General features: G+C 42.8%; 1 protein-coding gene across 2 annotated transcripts in view; it reads left to right on the forward strand.

Moving 5' to 3' along the window:
• Positions 1-14,935, forward strand: part of NDUFAF5 (NADH:ubiquinone oxidoreductase complex assembly factor 5) — a 174,042-nt gene that overhangs the window by 142,881 nt on the left and 16,226 nt on the right. For both annotated transcript variants that reach the window (XM_078649560.1, XM_078649559.1), the window contains 2 exons: positions 1,995-2,078; positions 3,446-3,528. In XM_078649560.1, the coding sequence (XP_078505686.1) occupies positions 1,995-2,078; positions 3,446-3,528 (167 nt within the window). The remainder of the gene's footprint in view (positions 1-1,994; positions 2,079-3,445; positions 3,529-14,935) is intronic.

A 14,935-nucleotide genomic window follows, 5' to 3' on the forward strand; every position in this document is an offset into this window, starting at 1 on the left:
AAAGCATACAAAAAAACTCCTTCAGTGAGTCATTAAAATTACACAATGTGCGGATTCGCTTGCCGACTCGTTTCAGCTTGCTGCCTTCTACTGGGCCTATAACCTATTCCCCTTTCTGTTCCGTGGCCAAGGAGAAGTGTTTCTCGAAACACGTTGGGCATCTTGGCTGCATCTCAGTAAATCACCTGCAAAACCCGTACAGGCTCGTGTTTTGGTGTTCTATGAGACTTGAACACATCGTCTTCTGGCTAGATAGATAGACAGATAAAAAGATAGATAGATAGATGTTTAGGAGGGGCCTGAAGACCTGGCTTTTTAACTCTTAGTCTGGTTTTTAATTTTTCACTGTTTCTGCGTTGTTTGTTGTTGGTTTTTAGCTGTGTTGTGTTATTTCCTATGAGTTGAGGGTGGAAAGCGTCGGGACACTCCCTGTGAGTAGCTGTACGCTATACAAAAACTGAATAACATAACATAACATAACATCTCATATGTAGTTTGTTTCTCAGGAGCAAAATCAGCAGTAACAGTAACTGCCAAAATTAGGATTGTATTTCTTTTCCACAGATGATGCATTCCAAAGTGGCAGGCTTGTTCATGGTGAATTTTTTGTCTCATATTACTTTCTATTATAAATTGTGAAACCCCCATGACCACAGTGTTGAAACCCAGAAATCTTGAGAGAAATACAGCTAAAAACTTGAGTTAGTGTGGAGTTCAGAATCACAGTTTTTGTTTTTTATATCGGCCCTTCGTTTTTTTCCCCGCATATCACTTTATTTTTTTTCCACATATCACTTTATTTTTATTTTTTTTACTGACTTTGCTGTCCAGACATTGAGTAAGCTATTGTACTGATTCTTACCATATATTAGATGTTTTTCATTGATATTGTTAGTTATAGATTAAAATTCCTTAATCTGGCTCCATGGTCCCTTTATAATCGTATCACAAAACCATTATTGTTTTATAGTGACTAGCTTGTACAATATATTATTCTATCTTGACCAATTACTTTTTTGTTGAAGGCTCTTTCCCTCCAGTGGGTTCCTTAGAGTCCTATAACGATAAGGTCCTACTGTCATATGCACCTTCCTATTTTAATTATTTACTTGTAAAATTGTCTGCAGTTCAGTAAAATAGAGTCATGTTTTGTTCCTTTCTGTATTGTGGTTCTTTTCCAGGTATATATGCATCTGAATTCGATCTTTGAATTGAATTGTGTAGGATGTAACATTTTCAATTCGATTGTCTGTCTTGATTGGACTTGTATTCGTTTTCTTTCTCAATCTCCTATCTTGTGATTTTACTTCCATTTTACTTACGAGTCTTTTAGTTACTATTATGATTATATTTTGGAATAATTTGCTATTGCATGGTGTTTATCCTTGTTAATGATGGCTCTTATACGTTTTAATTCTAGTTTGCCTACCACAGAGACCACACTCAATGTATTTTAGCCCACATGCACACTCACTAATACACCACATATTTACTGTTGCATCTTAAGATTTTTTTTTTTCTTGCACCATCATCCTTTCTTTCATATTCTTTCAGATTTACTGCAATATTGCTTAATCCCAATGTTGACATGCTTGAAACCTACTTGTTTTTTCGTCACCGTTGTCTCCTGACCTTTGGTAATCTAAAACGTGGCTTTTCACACATTTTGCATTTTATCGGTGCTGGCACCACTATATTTATCTGTGTATGTATATATAAATTCATGTGATTTAAAATTCGATTACAAGTGATTGACGTTTCCTTCCTGTGGGTGGTATGCATTAGTTGATTGCTCAGTTATAGAATGAAATCGCATCTCCCTCATTTGTTGAAAAAATTCATAAAGATGTATAACTGTGCATAAATACTCGGGTAGCTTTTTAGAACAGAACATTAAGCTATTAAAGTACCCACTTTTAATTTTATGTAATGAATTAATTTTCCAAAATTGTGTTACATAAAACATAAAGTTACGTGCCATCACTTTATTTCAGGCATGGGAGAGAGCAATTGCTGTTGGAACAGAAAACCGATGCTACATAGAGACACTATGCTGGCCGCTGCAGCTATATACAAAGGTGTGATTTAAATTTATTTGTTCACTATGGAATATAATTCATCCTACCCTGGAGTCGTAAGTATGTGTTCCTTTGAAAATGTACAGTATTGCTAGAGTTCCCTGGGAGCAGTGAACCCAGGGGACAAGACAGATTTGGTCATGTCCAGCAATAGTAATGAACATTTTTCAGAATTTCCCAGAGGCTCAGAGGGTGACCCACGCATAAAATACTAAGCTGCAGCATCTCGGGTACTCATGAGGTCTGCAGTTCTGTAGAAGCCACCAGGAGTCAAAAGGCCATTCGCCTATAGTGGTGGATAAACATGCTACCTATACTTCCTTAGTAGTTTGTGGTGTTTAATGGCTGTTTAGCCAGCTATCATAGTCTACTGTGGTCGATGGCCTTTAAATCTCCTATTTTGTGGTAATATTGGAATGTATGAGGTGTCTGTTATAAAGTTTTATTTTAGTGGCTTTCTAGCTTTATTATTAAAAATAAATCTCATATGGGGTTCAGGAGGTAGAGTTCAACTTCCATTACTAGCAGAGTCAGAGGTATGTAGTGCCTTATTGTGAGTTTTGAATCATGCATGGCCAGTGACCACTGAATACCTGGTCTCTATTGGACTGTCCTTCCCAGGGATTTTGGTTCACGTTCAGTACTAAGGAAAAGAAATGGCTGAGGAAAACATATCTTCCAGAAAAGCTTTTTTCCGTCTTTCTACTTTATTATGGTTCATGAGCAGAGGTGCAAGAGAGCCATCCTGCTCTATTTATCCTGAATGGCTCATGCTGTGTTCTTATGTGACACTTAAAAATATGTTTCTGATTTACTTAATATTTTCTACTGATGTAGACAAAATGCGTTAGTTGTGATATATTGTTAACATAAATATATATTCGGTAAAAAAAAAGCTTAAGTTACCATATGTTGCACTAATTCTTCATGTGCCTATGAGGCATTTTTTATATTCTTTCTTCTTCTATAACATTTTTATTTACTTCTAGTGTCTCACCCCGGCCAATATGTACATATAGCGGCAAACTATTTTGCAGTTAACAGTGATGTCCTTACTGTAGTCCTGTGTTAAAGCCATATACTCAGATTCTAATAATTGTATATGCTTAGTGAGGTTGATTATGTTACTGGCTCTCAGCTTGTCATTGGGTTCAAGGTTGGGTATTGGTTCACAGGAGGAGTATTGGCAAATAACTTAATATGCATTCAGTTCAAGTCACCATAGTTTTCAATCGCCAGGGCCTTACAGTTGCTGCACTACTTTGAAGTTAACGAACACTCTATTGACTTTGCGTGTGTGTTATTATATTAAGGACTGATTCTGTTTTTCTTTCCCGTTTTGGATCCTGATTCAACACTTTAAAAAGAAATGTATGGGAATGATGATGGAACTGTCCCTGCAACATTTCAAATTTTTTACATGATTGGATGGAAGCCACATATTTCACAGGTAAAGCACATATGTACAAAGTAGTTCTCTTTGATTTTGATCTTTCAATGTGTTTGTACATTTGCATGGGCTTTATTTATTTTTATTTTCACGTCGGCACTAACAGCAGTTTATTTTCCGTACCCAATTGCCTCTTTACATGTTCGTTCCATTAGTTTAAGACCTAGGTTTGCTGAGCCTCCTGTTAGACCCTTCTTGAGCCAACTACCAGACATTTGAGTAGAGCCTGGAGTCCACAGGTCAAACGATTTACTGTATCTCCTCTTCTCCCTCTCGCCCTGCCCCTTTCTTTCACCCCCTGTTCCCTTCTTTCACCCCCTGTTACCTTCTTCTTCCCCCACCACCTAAAAAAAAAAAATCTTCATCCCTTTGCCATGCAGGCTTAGCAAAGACCACATTCAGTAACATTGGTTTGGCAAATAGGAAAAAATAAACCAAATGTAGCAGATAATCGCCCCTCTTCGCATAATTTGTTTTCTGCTGCCGTAGGGAAGGGATTCTATCTAGAACTACACAAGCAGGAGGAGCAAGACAGAGTCAGAGATGAAAGTATCAAGTTAGAAAGGTCTACTTGAGTCCTGGTATCGCATTTAGACAAGGTAATACTGCAGTGGTAATAGCTCCCGTAAGACCCCTTTTGTAATACTGAATTCTTCCTACTCTTGCCTGAGTTGCACTGTTACGTGTTTGTTTCCTCATTAGCTTGGGATTGTAGCCCAGTTCAAAAGAGTGCATGTCCATTGCGCATTCTCATATTACCATGCCATGGACATGCTGAAAGATGCCCTGTTGGGATACACAGAATGTCTGCCACTAGGAAATTGGCAAACATTTTGCGCCTTACTCAGATGACCTTTGGGGGTGGGAAGCATTGAGTATCCAATAAATCGACCTGTTAAGTGGAGTAGACGAACCATGTCTAAGTGCTGACACGATCATTGACCACACACTTACAACATTGTAACAGAACCCTGGTTTACAGGATCCGTTTGATCTCTCCAGGTTTAACCATCACGAGGCCCTTGTGGACCTTCATAAACACAGAGATAAAGTGGTGGGGTTTTTTCCTTGCCTTCCCTTGCACAGCTACCCATAGTATCTCTAACCACGTGTGCAAGGACACCAGAATTGCACTGTTAACGGGTTGCCCATCATACACTGTTGCAGTGTACCAGAGGTTTAAAATGTTCCCAGCTAATGTCTCTAGGGTGTTTTGTGGCAGCACATTTTCATAATGATTATATCGTATTTTGTATTTTAGTCACTGCAGTACGAGCAACTCTTTTGTCCATCATGTTACACAGCATACCTTTTTAGACCCCCCTATGTGTATAGTGGAGGTTCCTCATGTATTTAAAATGTTATTTCATTTCATAGTTCTTTGCCTTGTTAATGTGTCTATATTTATTTCCTTAATGCATGAAGTAGACACTGATAATCATAATACAACAGTTATCCCTCAGGAAGGATTGCCATTTTGTTCCCATTTGACACAGACTATTGCACATTTGAAGATCGTACAAACTATGATTGAGTCTATTCTGTTTAACACAATATTTTTTTATACGCGATATACACTTTGTTTTCCTAAGTTTGTAATTGAATCAGTCAGGCAATTCATGTACATAATGTGTCATCTCCTGTATGAATGCCAGTCAGTCTATTGGATATTTAGCTAGCTTGTGTGCACGAGTCTGTGTAATATATATCATTTCAGCAACAGATTGCTCAGTCATATCCACAATCCATATTTTCAGTTCTGGTGCATGATTTGACACTTATATAATGCTTAGTCATTTTCTGGTCAGCAGTAAGGCAAGCTTTTCTGCATTTTTCGTAATTTCTTTTCTAGTCCTATAAGGAGTTACACCTCAAAAGCATGGCTCTAGTGAATTTCTCAGTGTTAAGTTTGCCCATTTGCTATACACAAACCCTATGGAATTCCAGTATTGTTCCACAAGCAGGCAAGTCTAGTTGAGATAGCTCTAACGTTGAACCCTTTCAAGCCCACCCTTTTTTGTAACACTAATTTCTCAAACTCCTCAACAAATTTACGTAAAATACGTCTGAAGCAATCGTGTTCTGTGCTCTATGTAGTTATGAGTTTTTTCTTGTTTTTTTTAATAAAACAGAATTTTTGGGTAATTTCAAGTAATAGAAACATATCTAGATGGGTGCGTCAGGGTATACATGTGCAATTATCAATAGACTGTATTGTAAGAAAGTCATTACATAGACAATCGGTAACAGTGCATTGCTGCATGTCAAAGAAAACAACCCTTCTGGGATTAAACAGTAACTCTATGGGTCAGTGTTTTAACCTCTCTGTATTTCTTGGGAGCCATGAATAACATACCTTCCCGTTTCATGTTTTTACTCTCGCCACTGCTTTTGTTAGTGTGTTTTCTCTTTTGCCCCCAGCTGGCTCACTAATACACGAAATTATTCCGCACTACAGTTCAAGGGGGAAGCACGATATTCTCAATCGGAGTGCCATCTTAAAATTAACCAATCTGATAGAACCTCTGAGTCATTTAAACACCAACCATATTGAAAGTATCGAATTTCACCCAATTGCAAATACCAACGGGAGAGAAATGACAGTGGCAACATGGAAGGATCCCATGATAGCCAAGGAATTTTGGCAAAACAGAGACATATTCGCAAAATGGGGAATTGAAATCAGACCGGTTCCGTTGGAGAGATATCCGGGCCCATTATCCTTGCTGGTCGAGGAACGTTCACGTCCAGGCAGTGGAGTACTTCGGGGAGCACCAAGGGAGGATGGTCCAACCTACGAATCATCCACCAAGGCACGTTAGGTGGACCAACTGAGAGACGCAAAATCTTACCCCCAACAGCTAGTCCAGCAGCCCACATGACAATCGAAGCGTGAACACAAAATCTGAAAATATGTTCATGGAACATAAACGGGTTGGGAGGCAAAACAAAAGACGCTGACTTACTAGCTTTTCTAAATAAATTTGACATCATCTTATTCCAGGAGACTTGGTCAACCACCGCGGAACAAATTGACGGCTTTAAAGAAATTCAACTACAGGCCATCAGAAGAGGTAACAGAGGCAGGGCTGCAGGAGGCCTATCGATCTACCTGAACACCAGCATTCCTTGGTCTTATGTTACCATTGATACAGGACAAACATGGATCCAGTGCATCAAAATCAAGCCACCTCCCGATCCGTCTACAAGTCCTTTTGGCCCTCAAGAGTCTCGGCAATTGGTAATTTGTAACACCTACATACACCCGGATGTAAAGAAGAAACCAGAGAAAATCCTGACCCTAAAGGCGCTAATAAAATCAATGCAATCCACTTACCCACAGGCGGGGCTGGTGGTGTCAGGAGATCTGAACATGTTCCTTCTATTTAAGGACAATGCCCTTAACAGCAACCGAAATAAACGGAATGACAAATCCATCCCTCCAATGGTATCATACCATCAAAAAAAGGATAAGCACGGCCAGCAGTGCGCACAAATGCTCACCGAAGTCGGACTTATCGTCCTGAATGGCCGCTTTCCCCAAGATCAACCTGCGTCCCTAACCAGAACAACTAAACAGGCTCAAGCTGTTCTAGACTACACCATAGTGGACTCAGACGTCTTACAAACAATAGTTTCCTTCAGCATAACTCACCGGTTGGAGAGCGACCACAGCCCACAATTAATTGTACTGAGGCATCTACACATTAGGGCATCAGCAAGCTATGATCTGACCGAACCTTCGAGTCTATACAATCTGAAGCGATTAGTATGGAACGGAAAGAACGCCGAAGAAATAACGGCACATGCGAAAAGAGCGCATGCGGAGGCTTCCGTGAACAGTCAAACGTCTCTTCAGGACAAGTGGGAAAAGATCATCATCACCCTAACAGAAATATTCGGCCACCAAACATACACAAATAAAAGGAAACCATGCAAGGCATTCCAGGCGCCCTCGAGCTCAATACTGAGTAAAAAAAGGATTCTAAACCAAGAAATAAGAAAGTTATCAAGAAAAGGCACGACAAAGGCTGACGACACCAAGCGTCAAATCTACAACCTACGGCAAAAATATAAAAAAGACGTTTGGCAAGAAAAATTAAAACAACAAACAGAAACTTGGCAACAACTATTAGAATCCAGCAAATCAAACATCAACAGGAAATTTTGGGCAGACATCAACAAAATAGCAAACGGAGCCGCACAGACCATTAATTCAAACATTCTACAGGAAGACTGGATCCAGCATTTGGAGCGAACACAACAGACCAAACTTCAATCATGGGACTCAAATCGTTCCTCGCATCAACAGTACGAAATTCAAGAAGCGGCCCAAAACTGCGAAGAACATCGGTTCACGCCATCCCAAGTTCATCTGGTCATCAAAAAACTAAGGTCAAAAGGTGCGCCAGGCCCAAACGGTTTGCCAAACGGCCTCTTCAAATTTGACCAATCCTTTTGGGCGGAACACCTTACTCCCTTGTTCAACAATGCCTTTCAAACAGGAAACATTCCTACATCATGGAGAGGGAGCATTTTACACCCAATATTTAAAGCAGGTGCAAGAACAGACCCAGCCATTTATAGGCTGATCGCTCTAATCGACGTGGAGGCAAAAATGTACGCATCTAATCTCCTGAGAGATCTGGAAGACTGGGTTAGTTCTAAACATATCCTTCCAATCACCCAGACGGGGTTTAGGCCCGGAACCAACACCACATGTAATCTTCTAGCATTAAATCTCCTCGTCGAAAGAGCAAAGGAAAGGTCAACAAAATTGTACACCTGTTTCGTAGACCTAAAGGCGGCGTTCGACACTGTCCCAAGGGAGATCCTATGGAAAAAGATGGCCAATTGGGGCACTCCTCCGAACTTGTTACGAGCAATAATAGAATTATACACATCCACCTGGGTCAAGATCAAATTAGGCACTGGAGATAGAACAACAAAAAAAATCCCCACCCTAATCGGCCTGAAGCAGGGATGCGTATTAGCCCCAACCCTTTTCAACATCTTCACCGCCGACCTTGACAAGCGCATCGCGGAAACACAAACTGACCCGTCAAAGCTAGCTCAATACAAAATAAGGAGCCTACAGTACGCCGACGACATAGAGCGTTGTAGACCCAAGGGGGTCTGACTGCAGAGGACTATCACAAAATTGCATGAATACATCTCTGCGAATGGCTTGCAAATTAACTATCATAAAACAAAGATCGTCTGCTTCTCATCCCGGCAAGGGCGACAACCCTTCAAATGGCACATCGCGGGTAACACTATAGAGTCAAGTAACTCCTACAAGTACCTGGGGGTAGTGGTCGACTCAAGCTGGTCATTAAAAACTCACCAACTGCATAGAAAAGCGCAGTCCAATAAACTACGGTTTGCTCTAATGTTACTGAAAACAAAATTGAAATGCCCCTCCAACCTTTACCTCTTGAAAGTGATTGAGGCAAAGTTTTTACCCGCCCTCACGTACGGTTCGGAGCTATTCAGAGGCAAAGACGCAAACTTCTTGAACTTACAACAGTCAAATCTGTTCAAATACATCTTTCACATACCAAGGTTTGCATCACAAGCGCAAGTACGTCTGGAATTCGGGCTTTCAAATCAGCATCAAGTCAGGCAAGCCGGGATACTAAAAATGTGCTGGAAATTAAGGGCAGCAAGCGAGGACACGCTGATGGGCCATTGTTGGTGCGAAATCAACAACCGAACAAATGCTAAAAATGCATGGAAAACATCTTTGGAAGACGCACTGACACAACTTAATATGCGAGAGGCATGGAATACAAACCACCCCTTTATGGCCTTCAAAAAAATAGCCAATATTACAGCAAAACAACAATCCATGATTGTCGATAAAGCCGCACTTGCAAAGAAAAAACATGGTTGGACGGTGCTAGCCACGTATGAGAGAAGAGCCCCACAACCATACCTAGTCAACTACATAACACCATCCACACAACAAATGCTCCTACGCATACGTCTGGGCACCTACACCACAAAGGATCACACCCCAGCATGGAAGCAAACATGGCAAACATCGCTATGCAGACTGTGTGGCCGTTCGGAAGAAACACTGACTCACATTCTGTGCATCTGTCCATCATTGGCTAGTTTGAGACGTTACTACCTATTACAAATATTTCGTTTTTATCAAATCAGAACATGCAGGCCTGCCGTTATGCTAGCACTGAACAGTTTCCAGTTGCAAACAGCCTGTAGGGCCTCCAAATTCTTACAGAAGGCGAGCCTCCTAATCCAGAAAACTGAAAAAATGATGCAGACCCAGTCAGAAGGACTGATATGTTAGGTGAGGCTCAGGCCGCAGACGATGTAATACTGTTTTTTAAAAAAAAATAACTTGTTTTTTAAAGAGTGTAAATGCATTTTAACCAAGGCTTGTTCGTATACTGTTTTGTACACAATTTTGTAAAGGTTTTAACTAACCATATGCAATAAAATATTTACTTACTTACTCTTTTGCCCCATTCTATATATCTCTCAAGAGAATCATCCCAGCCTGCAGCATACACTTCATCCAAGCAGATATTCCTCTTTACACGTTAGAGCACCCCATAAGGAATGCCCTCTTTAAGAGGAATAAGTGGAAACTCCTCATGTGTAGTAAGCTGTTTTCAGCTGTGGGTTTGCTCTATGTGCAGGTGCTCCTCTTATTGTCATTTGTCATTACTTGTATATCCAGCATGGCTACATAGATTGTCTGTGAGTATTTGACTTTCTGGCTTTCCCTGTTTGCATTTTTATGTTCAATCTACACCTTCCTCCTTGTGACTAATTCGTTCATGTACTCACTGTTTCTCCTCCAGGGGATACTCATCCATAGTCATAATCTATGAATAATCCCCGCCCATGTGCGGGATCCCGGAGCATATAGAAAATACATATAAATATATATGTATATATATATATATATATATATATATATGTGAAAACATATATTTGCAGCCTAAAACATTTCCTAACTGGCAAAATTGCAGCAAAATTACATAAATTAGCATACATACAGTAGTACTCTTCCAAACCCTAAGGAAGAAAGAGAGCAGAAAACATTTGTATACAACAATGCTTTATTGCCATAGGAAAAACCTGTAATTGCAGGCATTTGCCAGTATGCTGCAGTAGAGTATAAAGCAAACAAAGAAAACTGACACCTTGCCTTTAAGGCATTAGAGTAGGGGTACCGTGCCTTTAAGACCTGAAGGCAACCCCCTGCTCCCATGGTGCACCACAGGTGACAGTTGGGCCAGTTCTTTTTTCCGGCTCCTTCTGTGAGGATCCTGGAGCTTGAGCTCTTCAGTTTTCAACTGAAATTGTGTTTTTGAGAGAATTTTCTCTTATTATTCGACATTTTTTGAATAAATAAGGCTTCTGATTTATTTTTCTGTGGTAACCCACAAGAATTTCCTGTCAGAATGCCTGCTCTGTTCCGGAAATGTCCTTCTTGTGACAAAAAGATGGCTCTGACTGACCCACATTTTGTGTGTATTGTGTGCCTTCCATCTACACACAATCCTGTTCAGTGCCATCACTGTCAAAAATGTAAAAGTCGAACTCTTCGCGACAGGGAGAAGATTCGACTTCATGCCATGCAGGAGATGGACAAAAGTCACCAGGTGGGTGCTTCTACAGCCCCCAGATCTTCTCCTACAAGCAAGCACGGCCAAAAACGGCGTCATTCCACTTCTCCTGTCCCCAGGAAGAGGAAGGAAGGTCGAAGAACTCCGTCGAGGTCGCCGTCGAAGAGGCCAAGATCATCTTCATGACGTCGAAGATCTCCGCCGCAGTCAAGTAAGTCGGCGTCGAGGCGCCATACTTCGGGCTCGAAGTCCATGGCTGCTACCGCATCTAAGTCTCCGTCGAGGCTTCCGTCGACGTCGAGACACTCTCCGCCGCCCCGGAGGGGATCGGTGTCAAGAGCTAGGACGGCATCCAGGTCGCCGCCGGCTGGCGGGCCGCCGTTGAGAGGGACTGTCAGATCCCATCCTTCGACGTCAAGGAGGTCGACGCCGAGGCGACGCCAGGAAAAGTTGACGCGACGTCGAAGAAAGTCATCGTCGACACGACGTCGAGAGTCGTTGTCGATACGACGTCATGGAGCATCTCCATCTGGTCGACGTCGAGGGAGATCGACGTCGAAGTCTCCGGATCGACGTCGAGGTTCTCAGTCGAGCCCTTCTCGACGTGATCGATCGCCGTCGAGAGCAGACCACTCGACGCCACTAGTCACCCAGACATCTTCGACGTCGAGGCTTTCGCCGTCGAGGGATCAAGTTACGGCAGTGGTGGAATCCCCTGGTTCCGGATCTTCAGGAGGCAAGTCATCATCTCCTCGTTTCAATATCGTGGAAATCTCCCCGGAACCTTCGCCCAGATCTGCGGACAGACCACGCAGCTTGGTGTCTCAGCATCCTCAAGGGGCTCTATCTGGAGGTCAGAGTAACCCGGGCTCGGGTTACTCCCGTACATATTCTCCGTCTACGGCAAGAACGCCGGTCAGACTGTCTAGATCTCCTCGGAGTCCCAGGGTTTCACCCAGGCCAAGATCTCGGATCAGATCAGGTTCTCCAGTACGGCCAAGAACACCTGTCCGACCAAGTTCACCAATCCGGCCAAGACCAAGGTCTCCATCAAGACATCGCTCTAGGTCCAGAGACCGTCACAGCAGGAATCGTGACAGGTCCCATAACAGGCGGCGTACAAGATCTTCCACAAGGTCGTCCTCATCTAGGTCGTCTTACCGAGATTACTCTCCGACCTTCTCATCTACGCCTCCTTCCTGAGTCTCTCCAATTGATGACTTCGCGACTTTCTCCGATGTTCTGAGCAGGGGAGCAAAAAAGCTGAACATTACGCTGCATACTACAGTGGTTCCCACTTCTGTGATTTTTGATACTCTTCATCATCGCACAGCGCCCAGGCCTCTTCTGCCCTTGGTCCCCGGCCTCCTAGAACCGGCTATGGTTACTTTCCTCACACCAGCAGTGGTGGGATCTGTTCCATCTCGGATAGCCAAAAAGTACAAGGCCCCTGCAGAGGATCCCTTGTTCCTCAGATCTGATCCTCCTGCGGACTCCATTATTGTGGCGGCTGCCATGAAGTCCCATGCAGGCTCTACTTCTTCCTCAGTACCACCTGAAAAAGATAGTAAACTTATGGACTCATTTGGTAGGAAGGTATGCAACACCTCCTCTTCATTTATGAAGGTGGCTAGCGCCTCTGCCTTGCTTGGAAAGTACGACAGGCCCTTTGGGACTCCCTGACTCGCTTTACAGACAAGCTCCCCAAGGAAGATCGCCAAGATTTTCTGGAGATTATACAAGAGGGAGACCTGGTAGCCAATCAAGTTATTAGCGCCGCAGTGGATGCCTCTGACCTTGCGGCCCATGGCTATTCAAATGGTATTTGTTCCCGTCGTTCGGCCTGGCTCCGCCTGACAGGGCTCAAACCAGACGCCCAGAAGAAGATTTTGAATTTGCCATTCAATGGGAAATCTCTGTTTGGTCCACACACGGACGACGAAATGTCCAAAATGAAAGCGGAAATGGACACACCGTCAAAGCTGTGGGATTAGAAAAGCGCAAGGAATTCAAGAAACGCTTTCGCCAGGGAGACAGGAGGTCTTTCCAGCAGAGGTTCAAACCCCTCAGTGGCAATCCCAGTCTCAGCAGAAGACGCAGTTCCAGCAGCGTCGTCCTGGCAGAGGAAGAGGTGGCAATAACAAGCAGCAGTCTTCCTCCAAGCAACCTCCTAAGCCCTGAGCCATTGCTTCCTCCACGTCTGTTTGCCACTCCGGTGGGAGGGAGTGTTTCTCATCATCTGAAAGAGTGGAAATCCATTACAAAAGACAGATGGGTGCTGAATATTGTGCAGCATGGTTACTTGCTGAGGTTCAAATCTCCTCCTCCGCAAGTCCTCCTTCAGGCGCGACACCTCCCACGTTTCCAGAGTCAATTGCTACAAGACAAAGTCTCCGTCCTCCTGAAGAAGATGGCCATAGAGGAGATTCCCTCCATTCACAGAAATCAAGGAGTGTACTCCCGGTATTTCTTGGTTCAAAAACGAGGAACTGCCAAGGAATACAGGCCCATTTTAGATCTTCGAATGCTAAACAAATTCATACGAAAAGAAAAGTTCCGCATGCTCGCCCTGCACCAGATCTTCCCGCATCTTCATCAGGGAGACTGGATGTGTGCCATCGACTTGTCATGTATTCCTATAGGTTCTGAATCGATCCCCCTATTCCTGACCCTATTCTGGTTAAACTAACTATCAAGTTAACTAACAGTCAGCCCATGAGGCAAGAAAACCCCCATGATGCAGATACCGTTATCTGACGCAGTCACACTACGGCACAGGAACGTGTTATCTGATTAGGTCATAACGCTTGAGATCTAATTAGACAAGCGACATTCCTCTAGCCCCTGATAAGGCATACGATGTTCTCATAACAAATCAAACCTATGACAACCTGGAAAATCCGTGCGGCCATTGTTTTGATTTCACAGAGAATTTCAGTAAAAGAATGTGCTAACGAGCAAGTCGTATGACATCTTTATTGACGTATCTATGTCCATCCTTACGTCAATCTCGGCACCTTTAAGGTATAAATATTGCCGATCTTGCCCTATGCAAACACACGCGTGGTGACGAGACGGAGCAGCCACACTTGCCGAAGCCGAGAGCAGAGCAGACCCCGCTGGCAGCAGCCCCGCCTTCCTGACGCGCTGAGAGACGCGCTGCTTTCTCCTGCCGAGAATCCAGCACCGGCGCTTCTGGGCAGCCCTCGCAGGCGGCCTGGAATATCGAGAGCAGAGAAAGAGATACCATTCCTCATTCATCCTAAATTCCAGGTACAGAACTGAATAACCCCTCACAGAGAATTCTTTTAGTTATTCACTTGGCAAAACAAACTTAACTTAAACTGTAACTTTCTATTCCCGCCCACGCATTAGACTTAGGTCAGGTACACGGGGTAGGCGTATTTAGAAACACCAGTTGAGTACGTTTAGTCAAATGTATATGTGTATGTAAATATATTTTAATCATTTTAAACATCATATGGCTCAGAAACCATATCAATGTTTCTACAGTATTATTTTATACTATTGCTTTTAATGTATGCACTTTACTTAGCTATAAGTATTGCAATAATATCGATCCATTTCTCTTGTACGAGAAAAGAGACTGATCAATAAATAACACCTTTTTATTGAACACGCCCGTCTCTTCCTTTTCTCTACATTCTGATGAGACTAAGAATGCACGTACTGACTTAGTAAAATAATTGCCTTGTGCTCACACGACTCTGGAGATACACTCTTGATTAGGGGAGAGCAAAGTTGTCATGTTCTATGGTTGTCAGAAACTAAATCCCTTCTTG

This window comes from Lissotriton helveticus, chromosome 6, assembly GCF_964261635.1.
Source record: "Lissotriton helveticus chromosome 6, aLisHel1.1, whole genome shotgun sequence".
Classification (NCBI taxonomy): domain Eukaryota; kingdom Metazoa; phylum Chordata; class Amphibia; order Caudata; family Salamandridae; genus Lissotriton; species Lissotriton helveticus.